The 18787-nt window shown below is 41.7% G+C and overlaps 1 protein-coding gene across 1 annotated transcript in view; it reads left to right on the top strand.

The window, feature by feature from the left end:
* LOC126471055 (uncharacterized) overlaps positions 1-18787 on the top strand; it is a 633812-nt gene that overhangs the window by 349123 nt on the left and 265902 nt on the right. Inside the window, exon 6 of the mRNA XM_050099122.1 lies at positions 10802-10931. Coding sequence (XP_049955079.1) covers positions 10802-10931 — 130 coding nt within the window. The remainder of the gene's footprint in view (positions 1-10801; positions 10932-18787) is intronic.

The raw sequence follows: 18787 nt of genomic DNA, 5'->3' as shown, positions 1-18787 counted from the left end.
ATCATCCACCATTTCCCTAGAGCCTGGCTGTCCCAATCACCTGATCTTAATCTGTGTGACTTCTGGCTGTGGGGCTATCTGAAAGATGTGTTCAGTTTTCTGATTGCAAACTCAGCTGCATTGAAGGCACGCATTGGGCAACACATTCTGAACGTGACCCGGAAACACTTCGATCAGTTGTGGAACATGCTGTTTCTTGATTTCAGCTTGTTGCAGAAAATGGTGGACAGCATATTGAACATGTTTTGTGGCAGTCGCACAGAATTTAATAATCCAATTTGATTTTAATTGATGCTTTTTATGTGGGTTATAGCTTCAGGACAACTAAAAACTGATGCAAATGATGCTTTTTATGTGCTTTTTGGCCTCAGGACAATTAAAAACCAATTTTTCCTATCTGATGTGATATGACCTTGCCGTAGTTGATGGGCTTACGTAACTAACAGTATCATACCTGTACACCCATGTACACTGAGTTGTACAGTCTGTTTACTGTCAAATGTACATCTTACACATTGTTGTATGATTCATTTGTCACCTGTAGTTGACCACTGTTAAATTATGATGCTTACAGTGTCATCTATTGCTACGTTTTGTAACTTTTTATTTTTCTTCTGCCATACATTTCCCCCCTTCTCCATTAATATTCTGTTGCAATTTGATGTCATCTGACAAATGGTGTCATTTCTACAGCAGTTTGAAAGTTTAACTTTAATTATAATCACCCTGTACATTAGTGTGTTTATAATATACGTACATGGCAACAGCAGCACTTTAAATATTTTAAACAATTCTTTACATGAATGTCTATCTCTGCTCCTTATACTGACCCTAATGGGTTTTGATTCTGAAGGCTCTCAGAGTTGCTCGGGAAATTCCCCAGACTATGAGACTATATTTCAGATGCATATTAAAATATGCATAGCAATCACTAATTACTGACTGGTCACTTATACATCCTTTAGGGACTCTTAAAGGATAACAACCTGTACTCAGTTTTGAATTGATGTATTCAATATGTTTGTCCACTTTAGGTCACTTTGTATCCAATTACCATAAAATTTTGTTTCCTCCTTATTTACACTGGGCTGATACTTGATGGTTACATCAGGGTAACACAGGATGTTATTTTAGCAGCTGAGTCTATTTGTGATTTTATACCTATATGTCTTTGCTTACTTTTTACTTGGCTTAAGTCCTTTGTTAACTACTGGTAAGTTTCTGACCAACAGTATCCCAGGAATTTTTGATTGATTACATTTTAGACACATGTGTAATTCAAGGAACCAGTGACAGTGATACCTTTCATTCCTGAAGCAGGCTTTCCCATTCCTCATGTTACCACTTGAAATGCAGTATGTAAAATTGCCTCAAGTAGGGGCAGTACATTAGGATCTGACGCTTCCCTTATGTAAAGGTTGCTCGAATGGATGCGCCAACAATCACACTTAACATTCATCCAGCACTCATCCACGGAAGCTGTAAGACTGTGGTTACCACAGCATCTAATGCATATGGGGTCATTATTATAGAATAGCTTGAAGTGGCTTGTCTGAAAACACTACAGTAAACAATACTGTTATACTATCACAATCTCATTTGAACTGACACTGGCCATCACAGACTGATAACTGTTTTCTCATTTCCATGTCATTTCACAGTTAATCACTTACTAACTGTGTCAGACACTGATCTTTCAGGGCAAGCTTCGGAGCCTAGGTGTATGCCATCTTTCTGTAACATAAATTATGTATACACTTCTGTTTATTTTAGACACTATTACATATGTGATATGATAAGAGTCAATACTTGTTTTGCCCATACATTAGCCATCTTCAGATTGTAGATGTCATAGGTGTCATTTGGCGTACAAAACATTCACAACTACCACCTGTGATGTATAGAAACTGAAGATAGCTAATGAATGGCCAAGACTAGTAATGACTATTACTATATTATAAATGTGAATATGTCTAAAGTAAAAATAAAGGTGTATAATTCATCAGTCACTCCACTGACAGAAAGTCATTTTTTCCTAAATCGCTTATTGATGCCACACACACTGCTCTAGATATCCTCCAGATTTGGATTTATTCGGCTACTCTTTCTGGGTGTTGCAATTTTCACAAACTTCATGGTATACTCCACAGAGTCTTCCATCTATTGTTAATTAAATTAATTGTAAAATGACACAATATTCGCTTCTGTATGTAAGAGTTGAGTAGTGTTTACAGTATTGTTCTCAATTTTGTAATTGTAATTGTTGTATAAATGAGTACTAGCACCCTACATAATGACTACATGGTTCTTCTTATTAAATTCTCCCCTTAAAAAGCCTATAATGTTGATATTGTGTGAGAAACCTTCCAGAACCATGCCATGATTGCAGCCATGTGCAAGAATTTTTTGGCTATTTCCAAGTATATTAAGTATATTTTTCTTATTTTGTCTGTTAATTTGCAGTCGGTGTTCTGAGATTACATGTGATCTGGCCAGTTTGACCAATACCAATTTATCTGGAAATACCTATATTTATCATCTGCAATTTACAGCTTATGACATTACACTTCAGTGCTAGCTGAAAGCTTCCACAGGTAGGGAGCTACTGGTTGGTGTGAATGAGGTACGTCCTGTCTAGCACAATAGCCACTAGTGTGGGAAAGCATTTTAGGGGCCGAGAGTGATGGTTAAGAGACTGGGAAGTCCCAGAGACAGATGCTAATATGACCCATGTCCTTAGAAAACAGAGAAATTCAAGTATTACAAAACTACTTCTGTTTACAACAAGATATGAACTACAGTCTACAAATGAAATTAGCACACTGATTGCTCCATATCAGTGTGACAAGTGCAGTGAGACTAAGGACTCATCTGAACTTCAGAAACTCTGCATGCCACAAGAAATTTAATTGAATTTTATATTATTGTTCACAATGTAATTATATTGTATAACAAAACATGATAAGGACACCAGTAGTAAATCATATGATAATGAAGAATGTTATCCAGAATATGTAAGCAACACTGTCTAGTGTCAACTATATCATGGTTTCAGAATCACTTTTAATTGAAGAGTGACACATGAATCGGACTTAATTAACTCGATTGCAAGTGAATGCTGATACCAACAACCATGCGTGAGATGTCAATGCACAGCATTTATGCCACAATATTGTACAGGCAAAAATATACATCATAGATGTAATAATACTTGAGTAGTGTTAGAATATGACTTGTGACATATGAATAAGGCTTAACATAAAGTATTGCTGAAATGGTAAGTAGATTTAACCAGTAGTAAGGTCAGTCGAAAATGACGACCTCTCTACATTAAATACGACTCGTAATAAAACATTGGATGATCATATAACCTATAATACTAAAAGTACACTTATAAAAGTGTAATTTTGCAGTGCTAGCATGACAAGCCATTGGAAAAGGTAGAGCAACTCAGACAAATAAGAGCAGAGAGCTGTACTCTAGGGAGAGGGCATTTTTGCAGTGTGCAGTTTTTAACAATAAGTCAGTAGTTTTTCAGAATGAGTCTGATGTTGTGGTGCTCTCTTGTTGTTGGAAAGTTTGAGAGTGCCATTTGAGAATGATAGAGACTATTCACAGGCTGTTGCTCATAGAAATGTTCATGGGACAATGAATTGCAATTGACAGTAAGTAAGGAATCACTATAGTTCTTCCAGTGAGGTTTACCAGTGCAGAGCTATTTTAACTGGGGTATGTCTATTATAAGAATAAACACAAGTTTAAACTTCATTGTGGGATGCATCATTGGTGATTTCTCAAATCAACTTCCAAATGTATGGACTGATTTTCAGTGGAGCATCTGGTCACAGGAGCTCACCATGATAGGTTTCTAGTGCAGTGGGTGTTCTGTCTCCCCCTAGACAATGAAGAAGAGCTGATCATGTGGGACTGTATATTTTAGGAATATACTGGGCTAAGTAGTAGCATCAGGTTTAATAAAGCATCAGCATCAGGTTTAATGTGGAGCTGGAGGCTCATGAGCATTATTAGCAACATGAAAGACCAGACCAATTACAAGCTTACTGTCAGATATTTCCTTTCATTACTGTCTGCTCAGTGTAAAGTTGCAATATAAGCTAGCCTTGTGCCCTATTCCCTGAAAATAATATTTTTTTAAAATAAAGAAACTGTTTAAAACAATGCTGTAGTTTACTTTTTATTTGTTTTTATTGAAGAAGTGTTAATGGTTGTACCAAGCTTTCTAAATGTTATTTGTCAGGTTCAGTCACAGCAGGTATCCTTCCCCACCCTATCACAATCTGAGCTTGTGCTCTGTCTCTAATTATCTCACCAGTGATGGGAAATTAAAGCATAATATTTCTTCCTTCCTTTCTTTCATCTGCTTTTAAAAGTGTTGAAAAACAGTAGTAAATCATATATTATGTCTAGTGACTGATGGATAGGAAAAAATGAAGTAAGTGTATAAACTGTTACTTGCACAGAAAACTAATATTGCTTCTAAATATGTATTAAAAGTGTTACAAATTTAAGTAAATGACTAGCCCCACTCACATCTGATGTGCCTTATGCTTCCATACACACTAACACTCTGCCATTAATCCTACCTGATAAGGGTTCCAGACTGATGAGTAGACCACGGACCTTCAGGTTAAAACCTATTCTTTTCCTGAGTTCCTAGTTGCAAATAAACTTTGTGCTTATGCATTTCATGACTATTTAAACTTGAAACTGTTACTTTTATAGCACCTAAAACAGCCTATTTCGACATTAATACTTATTTTTGCCTATTTGAGCTTTAAAATCCTAAAAGCCACTTACTTTCTTAATGTAACATAAAGTTATGGCGTTTTCAAAAGATTAGAATTGCATAAAAATTGGGTAAATCACATAACTAATGAGGAGGTACTGAATAGAATTGGGGAGAAGAGGAATTTGTGGCACAACCTGGCTAGAAGAAGGGATTGTTTGGTTGGACACATTCTGAGACATCAGGGATCACCAATTTAGTATTGGAGGGAAGCATGGAGGGTAAACATCATAGAGGGAAACCGAGAGATGAATATACTAAGCAGATTCAGAAGGGTATAGGTTGCAGAAGGTACTTGGAGATGAAGAAGCTTCCACAGGATAGAGTAGCATGGAGAGCGAGATCAAATCAGTCTCTGGACTGAAGACCACACTAACAACAACAAGAATCAAAGGTGTAAGGACTGAAGGACATATTTTTAAAAAAGAAAAAACAGCATGTAGCTCATAGAATCATAACCAACTGACTGTTTCCACACAGTAAGATATTCGTAGGCCATGAACTAACCTCAGTTGGAAAAAAAAAGGAAAAAAAAAAAACACATAACAAGGGGAGAATTAAAACTGCCTAACCATTGTAGTTAAAATAACCCTCATCTCTTACCTTGTTTATACACATACTCTCATTGTAGGAAAGTGAGACTATTGTTGAATTTTTGTTGTCCACCCACCAAACTAAACTAATATGTCATGCTCTTCAGTTTGGAATGTCAGCTGAACCATTAGATGTTATTTGTAAATCTGTTGCATTTTTGCCTTTTGCCAGCAGTATATCCTCAAAAATTTCAAGAATTTTTAGAATATCTGATATTAAAAGGTTAATTATGCCATTGGTTAAGATTAGAGCCCATCTTTGATCAGTAAAGGATGATTTGGGACTGAGTAAACCTGAAGTATATAAAATTCCATGTCATTGTGGGACAGATTATATTGGCCAAACTATCTGTATTATTCAGGACAGATGTGTAGGAAACCATCGTCACACTCATTTGTCCCACCCAGAGAAATAAACAGTGGCAGAACACTTTCTTAATGAAGTGCTTCTCGCTACTGGGAATGTGTTCTGAAGCAATGTATTGAAATTTGATTATCTCATAATATTATTAATAAGGAAAAGGGTTTTCTTGTAAGTAAGAATGGAAGTTGAAATATTGTGTCAAGATGACTGCATCATCTGACTGGCTACCCGAGAAGATTGTCATCAAGCCCAGATGTGTCAGCAAGAGTAACTACTCAGTTACTGATGCAGTAAAAAAGAGCATCTGAAAGGTGAAGTTAAGAAATCCTGAAGCAATCAAAAGAGATGATCAAACGGAAAAACCATGATGCATGTCATTACTGCCTCACCATAAAAGTGACATGAGCACGCCCAGCATAAATACTAATCCAGTTCTGGTGGATTTATATTCACTTTCAGTGCTCCTTTTGAGAGTGGAGCATTATGTCAGTCAACCCTCGACTCACTTTGATGGTTCCAAACTTCCATGAAGCACCAATTCCTGTTGGAGGGACTTAGCCACTTTGAGCAGCAGTACCTACTACTGACTAAACGCTGATGGGGTGTTATGACTCACCATCCAGCTGATCTTCTCAAGGTCTGACAAGCAGGGCCTAGAAGCAGATCATCATCCATCATCGTGAGGGTGAGCCATTGCTGCCACTCACCCTGGTTCCTGCAGCAAACACTGATATTGCCAGCCCCTCTCCCCTAATGGGAGGCTGTGGCCCTCTTCTGAAAGGCTACTCACACTCCAAGCAGGACTGGAGGGTGTCTCTCCTGGGTGTTGATCTTCAGCATCAATGAGAATACTCCGGAGATCAACTGGCAGAGCTGCAGAACACTGTCTCCCGTGCTGACTGTGTCGGTGGTACTACCAGGATTGTCGTCCACCCATGACATAGCAGCCTGCAATATGAGCTGTTGTTGTGACTCCGAGACTGCAAGGTGTGCATGTCTCAGGACATGCTGGCCTGATATGTGCTCCACCAGTGTGTCAAATCTGCCAGCATGCTGCAGAAGATAACTGTTTACTTGTGATTAGTAGCTATATTACTGACAGTAATGTTTTCTTAGCACTTCTGAGCCTCTGACAGTTCCTTACTACTGAATCCTGCACAGCACAATCCTGATGACTGTAGGGGCCATGGACCAGTCCTCTGTATCACGCATACACTTTTTGCAGTCTTCTGTTCTACTGGCAATGCGGTCTGATGGATGATGCTCTCCAGTTCCCATTAAACAAATGCTTATTTGAACATTACTTATTTTGTTTTTGCTGTGGTATCATGCACCTTGTGTCCTACTTCTCCACACTTGCAACATTCTGGATGGTGGCATTGCTTTCTGATGTGATCCATACTCCCACACTTGTAACATTTTACCTCAGAGGAAGAAACATTGTAGTCTCTCTGTCTCTGAGTAGCAATTTCAGTTTCTTCCAGCTGTGTGTTGATCATAACAGTAGCTGGCAAATTACTTGGGTTTTCCATCCTGACCCTTCTGGACATATCGCCAAAAATACCCCTCAGAAACACTTCTAGAACCCTATTGTCTACCTCATCCAGGATGACTCTGTCATTCTCTGCATTTCATGTTAGTTCATAATTTTGAGAACTGGTCTTCTTAATCGTGTCTGAGTAGGACTCCACTGATTCAACATGTTTCTGTAACACGCACCTGAGTTTTTTGCTAAAAGACCTTGTGCTATGTTGTTTATGATAATGCTGGACAAGTCCATCAGCCAGCTCCTCAAATGTTTCTGCCTTACTTTGTGTCACCCACTAATTGTAGCATAACCATATTCACAGGAGTTTCGTCTGACCCTTATTTGGTGGCAGCCCTCACTTCATTAATGAAAACAAACACATTCTTGGTCATTTTCCCAAAAACCAGAACTAAGAGATTAGCCACTACAAGATCAACACAAGGGCCAGCTGTATTCAATAAAGCTTTGACCTTTTCCGAATTGGATCATGCTTGCCCACTAGTAACTTGCAATGCTTCTACAAGCCTTCATAATCCAATATTACTCCATTTATATTCAGCTGTAGTTTCCAACAACACAGCCATCTGCCTTTCATGGATCCCACCATCTTGTGTGAAGTTGCTGCACGTGTGTCTGGCATTTTTACAACCTCCCTTTGCTGCTGTCCAAGAAAAATATGCAAACTGTAACCACGATTCACAAACAAGAAACAAACTGTAATAATCCTTGCACTGTACATGGCCTAACAGCATTCTTTGCACTGATGTGTCTCATGGCCAAGCCTTCTGCATATACTACATACTGTTGACACTGCCTGAACACACAGCAGCTCATGTCCAGACAAATTACAATATGGGCACCTCATTGACCTCAGGTAAATTTACCTATTATTTCCACTGAACTGAGGTAGGCCCATAGGCTCCTGTGGGCTAACAAATGCCACTTTTAAAGTACTGGGGATGTGTCTATGACTTAGTATGGCCACAACTTAGGGGGCACAAAAAAGGCCAACAAAAGACAGTTTCTCAGAGCACCACACAGTGGTGAACTGCAATCTGTAACTGTTGAGCTCAAGGAGTAACTGAACAGACAATGTAGGCTGATAATACTGTAGATGTGCAGGTGTGGTACTAGGCGTAGGCATCTCTACCACTGGGAACCACTTGGTGACACTAGATATAGAGGGCTGGTCCATGGCCCCTACAGTCATTAGGATTGCACTGTGTGGGGTGCAATAGTGGATATCTGTCAGATTCTCGAAAGTGTTAAGAAAACATTACTGTCAGTATTCTATTTATGAATCACAAGTACATATTTCTCTTCCCCAGGATGCTGGCAGCTTAGGCACCCTGGTGGATCACATGTCAGGCAGCAGGTTCTGACGCATGCACGCCTTGCACTCTCAGAGTGGCAGCGATGGCTCACATAGCGGGCTGCTACATCATGGGTGGACGACAACCCCGGTAGCACACAGCCAGCACTGGATGCAGTGATCCACAGATCTGCTAGTTGATCTCAGAGTGTTCTCATTGATATTGAAGATCAACTCCCAGGAGAGGCACCCTCCAGCCCTGCTTGGAGCATGAAAAGTCTTTCAGAGGAAGGCCATGGCCTCCAATTAGGAGAGAGAGGCTGGCAGCATCAGTGTCTGCTGCAGGAATGAGGGTGAGCGACAGTAGTGGCTCACCCTCATATTTATGGATGATGATCTGCTCATAGGCCTTGCTGGTCAGGCCTCCAGAAGGCCAGCTGGATTGTGACAGTCACAGCACCCCAGCAGTTCAGGCTCAGTAGCAGGCACAGCTGCTCAAAGTGGCTGAGTCCCTCCAACAGGACTTGGTGCTCCAAGGAAGCTTGCAGGTAACCAGGCAAGTGGGGGGTTGACTGACATAAGCGCCCCACTGCAACTGAATAGAAATCCACCAGAACAGAAGTAGTATTTAGGCTGGTCACCCTCATGTCTATGGTGTGGAGAGGCAGCAATTACATCAAGTAACCTTGTTTTCCCATTTGGTGAGCTGTCTTGGTCACTTCAGATGCTCTTTTCTGCTGTGTCAGTTCTAAATAGTTACTCTTACAGTAGATCTTGGCTTTCTTGGGACATTCTGCACAATCACTATTATGATGGTCTTCTTCTGTTGCCAGATATCATTGTGCTACGTCCGTTTGCTTCAGTGGGATGAGAGGCACAAGACATTTCTTGATCACCATACAAGTATTGCAAACAAACCTTTATGTAGCCACGTGTTCACTTTCACCGCTGACAAAAACGTTGATTGCATTTCAGTGGTCATCAGGCTATGGAGATGATAAATGTTTGATGACACAAAATTGCAATTCAGTCCCTCGTATTACACTGTTTATAGCATACTGGTGAGATTTTGTGCCTGTATTGGGTTGTCAACGGCAAATAATCTGATTACAACATCAGATAAAGCTAAAAACTTTCCATAAACTATCATGAATGAAATTAAACCTGATGTTTCTTCAGCCAAAACAGCAGTCACTTGAACAGAAGACAACATTGCCAAATACTTAAAATTTCACAGGCACTGTAAATTCATGACAAAGAGCCAGACATTTATTAAGAAACTTAATATGGGCAGTCTCTACTAAATGAGATGTTGTCTAAAGGAACACCCAAGAAAAACACCCATTACACAATTTTGTTTTATTGTACAACAATGCTCCTGCATGCCAGTCATTATTAATTAAAAATTATCTTGTGAAGTGTAGCACTGATGTGTTGGGCATCTTACTCACCCATACATTCAGCCGATTTCTTTCTTTCCATATGACTAAAAATGAAACTAAATAGACCACATTTAATGAATTCTGTGTAAGTGGTTGAAAATGATGCATACAATCCAAACGAAATAATACATAAAGGAGTTCCAGGAATGTTTTTAATAGCTATATAAATATTGAAATCAGTCTGTGAATACAGGATGGAAGCATTTTGAAGGAAACTGAACTTAAAGTAATGTAAATTTAATAAAAGTGTTGTTATCACTAACTTCTAGGAATTATTTGGTTCTTCCTTGTATTGTATTTATTAAATACATATTAATGTACATGTATATTGACAAGTGCACCCATATAATAGTTTGCCCGGGAGGGGGGGGGGGGGGGGGGGCAGCAACCAGAAAGTCATGATGGGGGTTTGAAGTATTTCTGTATTTTGGAAAATGATGAAAGGTTACTTGTAAGTGCCCATAAAAAAGTCCCAGTTCTGACCCTGTTAAACGTTAAAAACCTGCATAATACTGGCTTTTAAATTATTTTCTTGAAAGAAAAACACCTGACTACACTATGTTTTTTCCTATCCCTGAGAGCAGGGGGAGCGGGGGGGAGGGGGGAGGCAAAGAATCCCCCTTGCCTCTGGTATGGGTACCCTTGTATCTTGATTAACATGTGAAAAACTATTTCTATTTGTGTATCCTTTTTATTTATTCAGGTTGCAAAGATGCTTGATATGTGACTCAGTGATGTTGTCTTTTGTTTTAAAGGGGCCTCAGAACTAGAACCATTAGTTGGAACTGATGGTGGGGAGACAATGAAAAGTTTGGAAGATCATTCTTTTGGAGAAGAAAAAATTCAGAAAGAAATTGTAAGCAAAGAAGAGAAGCCTCGCCACAGGTAAGGAACGTCAGCAGAGAATGTAGTAATATTATTTACAACAAATTAATTCAAGAACAACACACTGTCAAATGAGTGCTTGTATAAATATGGTCTTACTGACAATTTGTTACATTTGGTTGTATAGTAAATTCACAACTGCACGAGGGAATACATAGCATTTCATTGTAGCTGAAGAGTTTCCCTGGATAGTGACAGGTCAGATTATTGTGATGGACATAATGTTGTGTGTTGGTTTTCATTAGGTGAGAGGGCAAATTGAAGATTTCCATTTGTATATGGAATTCAATAAAATGTGGTACATTTACGAGGGAGCAAAGCTTTTAGTATCATCTGTTGTTGAGTACTGCTTCAGGTTTTCTATCCTATTCAAGCTGACCAGGAAGAAATTCAGCTGTAGTTGACTCTTGGAACATTGGTTTTTCTGAATGCATCGTCTAGTGAACATCTTGGAGAACTAGATTTCACTACCTTTTAAGTGTTGTGTAGTAAAAGGCAGCAACCCTGTTACAGTTTCTTGAGATGCAACTGGTGTTTTTTCTGGTATGTGAGGTGTTAAATATATACTAAGTACTTTGAGAGGTAGTAATACTCATCCAGAGAAGAAAACTAATTTCAATACACATGGGTTTGGCAACACTTACTTTCTAAGATTTTGGCAGTTCTTAATAGGAGGGATTCAATGTGACATTCATTCATGACACTTGTTTGCAGGTGTTCAACATGACATTGTGATGCTCATCTATGGCAAAGCATCTTTCTGCCCTTCAATGCTTTCTCGGTAACTATATAGGCTTTCATTAACTGAAGATTTGATCCTGTAGGGTCTACAGATCATTGACTGAAGTAGCATAAGCCAATTCCTACAAGTGTCCCCTAACCACAGGTGGAGAGTATTGTGGTCTGTGGAATGAGGGTGCCAAGGTGTGGGTATTCCCTGACCAATCTACTGGTCCTGAAGTGTCAGTGTCAGACATTCATTCATATTGTTGTGAAAATGTACTAGTGTGCCATCATGTTTGAAACATATGTATATTCTTTATGGACTTGTCACATCCTTGAGCAAGGGAGACAATTGTTAAGTAGGAAGCACTGATAATGGATTCCGTTTGAACTCTGTGGTAACATGTATGACAGTTGTTGTGACTTGGCAAGACAGCCAAGTCACTATGAGAGGAAGCCGAAAGGCACGCGTTGAAGCTCACGCAGGCTGGCGTGAGGTCTGGAACAGTTAAAGGTAATTAATACAGCCAATAACGTACGTAGCTGCTGGAATACTTAACTTTAATCCACAATTGGTGAACATTGGTCTGACGGTACATGCATCACAAGATAAATAGCCATTGATAATGGCGCCTTGCTAGGTCGTAGCAAATGACGTAGCTGAAGGCTATGCTAACTATCGTCTCGGCAAATGAGAACGTAATTTGTCAGTGAACCATTGCTAGCAAAGTCTGCTGTACAACTGGGGTGAGTGCTAGGACGTCTCTCTAGACCTACCGTGTGGCGGTGCTTGGTCTGCAATCACTGACAGTGGCGACACGCGGGTCCAACGTATAGTACCGGACCGCGGCCGATTTAAAGGCTACCACCTACCAAGTGTGGTGTCTGGCGGTGACACCACATTCCTCCCCCGCAAATCGGTGTATGGTTGTGTTATAAGGCTTCCGCCCACCATGGGGAGGACCCCATGTTGACGTATGCGACAAGGTGGGGAGCCTAACAACAGGCGAGGCTGTGCCACATGCACCCTGCCGTTCGGTCCGAGGGGAGCTAGGAAACACCTGAAAACCTAGTCCAGGGTGCACACCAACATGCGGTGTACACGCTCGTAAAGGGACAGGAGGGGCCGAAGGGTCGACCTCCATCGGGTCGGGGCACCCGACGAGCGAAGACGCCATGTGGTCCGGAGCAGGCAAGCAGTCCATGGCGGAGGACAACGGGTCACGGGAAGCGATCGGCAGCGCGTGACCCAGGGAGGTGCCTGGTGGCTGCAGCGAAGCGTCCACTGCGGGCGTCACCGGCGGGAGAACAGGCGGCAGCGGTGGTGCATCGCCATGGGGAAAAATGGAAGGCAGCGTCGGTAACACCTGGGGCTGAGGTGAGCCAGTAGATGGGTCCCCAGGGCGCTGATCGGACGGCCCCGTCGCTGAAAGCAGACGGGGAGTGGCAGAACCCGTGCAACGACAGAGGTGCAGCTGATTGAGATGCCGATGCACCACACCAGAGGCCCCCAAAACCAGATACATAGCGCTGCCGAGGCAGCGAAGAATGCGCCCTTCGAGCCAACGCCATGAACCTCGATAGTTGCGATAATAGACAATGTCGCCTGGGGCAAAAGCAGGTGGCTGCTGCTGCACAGGAACCTGATGCGGCGGATGTAGCAAAGACATCAAGGTTTGATGAGGGCGACCGTGAAGCAACTCAGCCGGCGAGCTACCATCTCAGGGCTGAGAGCGATACGAGGACAAAAAGAGCAATAACGCATCCTCCTGAGAATGCGACTCTTTCAGCTTCAACATCTGTGACTTGAAAGTCCTGACCAAACGTTCAGCGGCACCGTTTGACTGTTGCAAAAACGGCACAGACGTCAGATGTTGAATACCATTGGCCTTGCAGAATGACTGAAATTCTGACCTCCATCGGGTCCTGACGGGCGAAGACGCCATGTGGTCCGGAGCGGGCAAGCAGTCCATGGCGGAGGACAACGGGTCACGGGAAGCGATCGGCAGCGCGTGACCCAGGGAGGCGCCTGGTGGCTGCAGCGAAGCGTCCACTGCGGGCGTCGCCGGCGGGAGAACAGGCGGCGGCGGTGGCGCGTCGCCATGGGGAAAAATGGAAGGCAGCGTCGGTAACACCTGGGGCTGAGGTGAGCCAATAGATGGGTCCCCAGGGCGCTGACCAGACGGCCCCATCGCTGAAAGCAGACGGGGAGCGGCAGAACCCATGCAACGACAGAGGCACAGCTGATTGAGATGCCGACGCACCACACCAGAGGCCCCCAAAACCAGATACATAGCGCTGCCGAGGCAGCGAAGAATGCGCCCTTCAAGCCAACGCCATGAACCTCGATAGTTGCGATAATAGACAACGTCGCCTGGGGCAAAAGCAGGTGGCTGCCGCTGCACAGGAACCTGATGCGGCAGATGTAGCAAAGACATCAAGGTTTGATGAGGGCGACCGTGAAGCAACTCAGCCGGCGAGCGACCATCTCGGGGCTGAGAGCAATACGAGGACAAAAAGAGCAATAACGCATCCTTCCGAGAATGCGACTCTTTCAGCTTCAACATCTGTGACTTGAAAGTCCTGACAAAACGTTCAGCGGCACCGTTTGACTGTGGCAAAAACGGCATGGACGTCAGATGTTGAATACCATTGGCCTTGCAGAATGACTGAAATTCTGCGGACATGAATTGTGGGCCATTGTCAGAAACAATAGTCTGTGGAAGACCTTCAATGCAAAAGATAGCGGATAACGCTTGGATGGTGACAGAAGACATCAAGGAAGACATCCGGACAACAAAAGGAAAATTACTGAAGGAATCGACCAGAACTAACCATCGAGCATTCCAGAAGGGACCAGCAAAATTGATGTGTAAGCGTTGCCAAGGGGAAGTGGCTTTTGGCCATGCAAAGAATTTCCGCAGTGGTGCGGATTTTTGTTCGGCACACGCCATGCAAGAAGAGCACATATTCGTAATCACAGCATCGATTCCGAACCAAGTACAGTGCTGACAAGCAAGTTGTTTCGTTCACACGATACCCCAATGTCCTTGGTGGAGAAGCCGTAAGACAGAGGACTGTAACGAACGTGGGACCACGACCCTGGACTGATCGTTATCAGAACACAACAGCAAAACACCACGTCACACAAAAAGTCTCTCCTTGTGAGCAAAAAATTGGTGAACCAACGGATCCTCGATCCGTGACTTTGACAAGGGCCACAGCATAGCAACAAAACGCAAAACAGTAGCAAGGACAGGGTCAGCAGCTGTGGCTGTAGCTACACAACGAAAATCAATCGGAAACGATTCAACCACATTATCGGTTTCCGCATCAATGAACATGCAAGCAAGTTCGGAGGAATCGAATGCTCTATCCTCAGCAACAGGCAAACGGGACAATGCATCTGCATTTCCGTGCTTAGCAGTGGACCGATACAAGATATCGTAGCGGTACTGCGAGAGGAAAATAGACCAGCGAATGAATTTCTGCACTGTACGTGGAGGTACAGGCTTATTCGGATGAAAAAGCGATGTCAAAGGTTTGTAGATTTGCACATTCATGGCAAAGTGATCCCATCCTCATCGCCAAAATATTGTGACTTGGCAAGACAGCCAAGTCACTATGAGAGGAAGCCGAAAGGCACGCGTTTAAGCTCACGCAGGCTGGCGTGAGGTCTGGAACAGTGAAAGGTAATTAATATAGCCAATAACGTATGTAGCTGCTGGAATACTTAACTTTAATCCATAATTGGTGAACATTGGTCTGACGGTACATGCATCACAAGATAAATAGCCATTGATAATGGCGCCTTGCTAGGTCGTAGCAAATGACGTAGCTGAAGGCTATGCTAACTATCGTCTCGGCAAATGAGAACGTAATTTGTCAGTGAACCATCGCTAGCAAAGTCTGCTGTACAACTGGGGCGAGTGCTAGGACGTCTCTCTAGACCTGCCGTGTGGCAGGGCTCGGCCTGCAATCACTGACAGTGGCGACACACGGGTCTGACGTATACTACCGGACTGCGGCCGATTTAAAGGCTACCACCTACCAAGTGTGGTGTCTGGCGGTGACACCACAACAGTAATGGCAGTATTACTCTATCACCAAGAACACCTACCCATGTGCTGATCAAGAAATGATGCTCTCTGCAATTGGGTGGGCATTTTTATGCTGATTGTCAAAATTCACATGACCCTCTGTCATGAACTCAGCTCTGTAGTAAATAAAATCTTAGGTGTAAACACATTTAGAAGAGCCATTGACAGAAATGCAATCTGCCACAGTGGTCTTGTGGCCTTACGATCTGGATATGCTGAAGATGTTGTGGATGCAGCAGTTGTTCATGAACTACACAAGAGTGTGACAGACACCTTTTTCTGCTGTTAACTGTTGCATACCAGTTCCAGGATTTTCATTACTACACAGTAAAAGTTGACTAAGCATTCAATACTACTCTGTGACATGGATATTTTTTAGTGTAGTGGGCAAGGGAGGGGGGGGGGGAGCAGAGATCATGAGAGGGTGGAGGAGGAGATAGACAGACAGACAGGGAAGAGGAAATGGGCAGAGAAAAGAAAGAGGAGATGGACAGGGAAAGAGTGGAGGAGGATATGAAGCGAGAAATGGGGAAAGGAAATGGATATAGAGAGGGGGAGGAGGAGGTACAGGGAATGAGGAGGAGACAGAGGGGCAAGGGGGCAGGAGGAGATGGACTCAGAAAGTGAGGAGGAGATGGACAGAGTGGGGAGTAGCAGATGGAGAGAGAGAGGGTCAGGAGGAGGTAGAGAGTGGTGGGGTGGAAAAGGTAGACAGACAGAAAGGGGAGAAAGAGATGGACAGAGAGGAGGGCAAAGGAGATACACAGAGAGAGGGAGAAAGAAGAGATTTGCTCATATAATTAGAATAAATATATACCCAGGCATTTATCTAATAACTAGAATAAATACATACCCAGGCAGTGAAAGGTATTTAGCTAGTTTACTATACAGTAATGTAAATATTTGAAGCTTCGGTAAAATACAACTCAAATCACACTACTTACTGCAGACTACCTAATATTCAGACTGTCATATAACTATTGTCATACATGCAGACATAAAAAACTCTGTTGTCCATGTTGATGTAATGTGAACACAACATCTGTGCTCATATCCACAATGAAAAATGTTTCATCCCCTCCCAAAAAAAAGTATTCAGATCTCAGAAAATATGCCATCACAAACCCTTGTTTATTAAACTTGTTTTTCTTGTTTCAGTGACCTCTAAAGACATTTGAATTTTTAAGACCCTTTATATTACTGATGTAGATGATACAAGATGTGGCAATGAAACTACTGATTTGAGCAAAAATTACATTTATCATTTTAATTCCTATTTGTATGTGTTTCTGCATAATTGTAAATTTAAAATTGCAATTTTTAATTATTATATCATAAATATAATGCCCATTATTGTCAATACACTGATTTACTCAAATTCCAAAGTACCAGTCAACTGTTATCAGCAAAATGACGGGTATAATGGGCTATTGCTTGGTAAATATTCTTCTTCAAGAGTGCAAGAACTCTTTAATGATCAATATAAGCAAATTATTTTTGACATCTCTATAAAAAAGCTCACAAGATGCTAAATTGGTCAAGCATAAGATTGCCTCTAAAGGAGATGAGATGCCCAAAAAGCTTTTCCTGCCAGAAACACTTTGCCATGATGTGTTTCTGATGAAACCATACATCCCCAATATCAGTTTGTTCAAGACTGGGCCAAAAAATTTCTCAATCATGTTTGTAAATCGCTGAGAATTCACAGTTTGTGGTCCTGTGATTTTTGTGCTTATTTCACTTCCAGTACAAAAAATGTCATGTAAGTTGTACCATATTTTACAGTATGTGCTGAACTGTAGGTCCCTCCCTAACTGTCTGTGGAAGTCAGTTCAGAGATGGGAAGAAGGCAAGGGCACACCATATGGCATATATTTATAATGCAGACTATGCATGTACAAGGACATACCAGGCAATGACCAATGATAAATCCTGATACAGTCACATGTAGGATCAGATATTTTCCTCATATCACTGCTGAAGGAACGATACCATGCAAATGACTTCCCATTTTCTGGATTTTGTTCAGTTAGCGTACTTGATCCAAAATACCTGTTGCTATTGCTGAAATAGCATATTTTTATTCTTTATAATGAAAATGAGGTTGACAAACCACCACATAACTGGAGCATCACAAGATCTATGAGGCTTTTTATGGATGCTGCTGTTGTACACAGGAACCTTGCAACTCCAGAACCCTATAGCAACATGCAGGAACACCAGGGGCACCGACTTACAAAAACTATTGGGGGGGGGGGGGGGGGGGGGCTACTTGGGGTATTGCCCTGGGAAATTTTCTAAATTTTAGATGAAAAATAGTGAGTTTTAAAGTTTTTTAAGCATTTTAGAGTCATATGATCAACATTAGAACCCTGAAAACTGGGCTCTCAGTAACTTGGCACTCAGGGGAACTTGACAAGCCTGACACAGTTTTTGGCTTTGAAAAAAGAAACAAAACATAGACATGTACGGCATTTTCATAAAAAGCTAATTTAATTTACAGTAATAAACATGCTTATAGATTATTACAGAGTAATGAATATATATTTAAATAAATCCTAAACTATCATTAAAAGAATAAAACATAAAATATTGCTGTTGCACAGTAATAGCACTTTGATTAATAAGTGAAATAGCTAATTTAAGCTTACTTTGAATAAGACTCAGTGTTCATTAAATAAAAATAATATCTCAAAGTTAATGCTTTAATACAGTTAATAAAGTTAATTCAGTATTCCTAATACATTCAGTCAAAAAGTATGTAAATAGCGGGTGTTAATTGGGTCTTATACCTTAAAAGTATTTAAGTATTTGAAAATAACTAATACAGTACTATAGTAATATAGTACTAAACTAGTACTAATACACTCCTGGAAATTGAAATAAGAACACCGTGAATTCATTGTCCCAGGAAGGGGAAACTTTATTGACACATTCCTGGGGTCAGATACATCACATGATCACACTGACAGAACCACAGGCACAAAGGCACAGGCAACAGAGCATGCACAATGTCGGCACTAGTACAGTGTA

This window comes from Schistocerca serialis, chromosome 3 (genome assembly GCF_023864345.2).
Source record: "Schistocerca serialis cubense isolate TAMUIC-IGC-003099 chromosome 3, iqSchSeri2.2, whole genome shotgun sequence".
Classification (NCBI taxonomy): domain Eukaryota; kingdom Metazoa; phylum Arthropoda; class Insecta; order Orthoptera; family Acrididae; genus Schistocerca; species Schistocerca serialis.
This window is presented reverse-complemented; position numbering and strand designations above follow the sequence as displayed.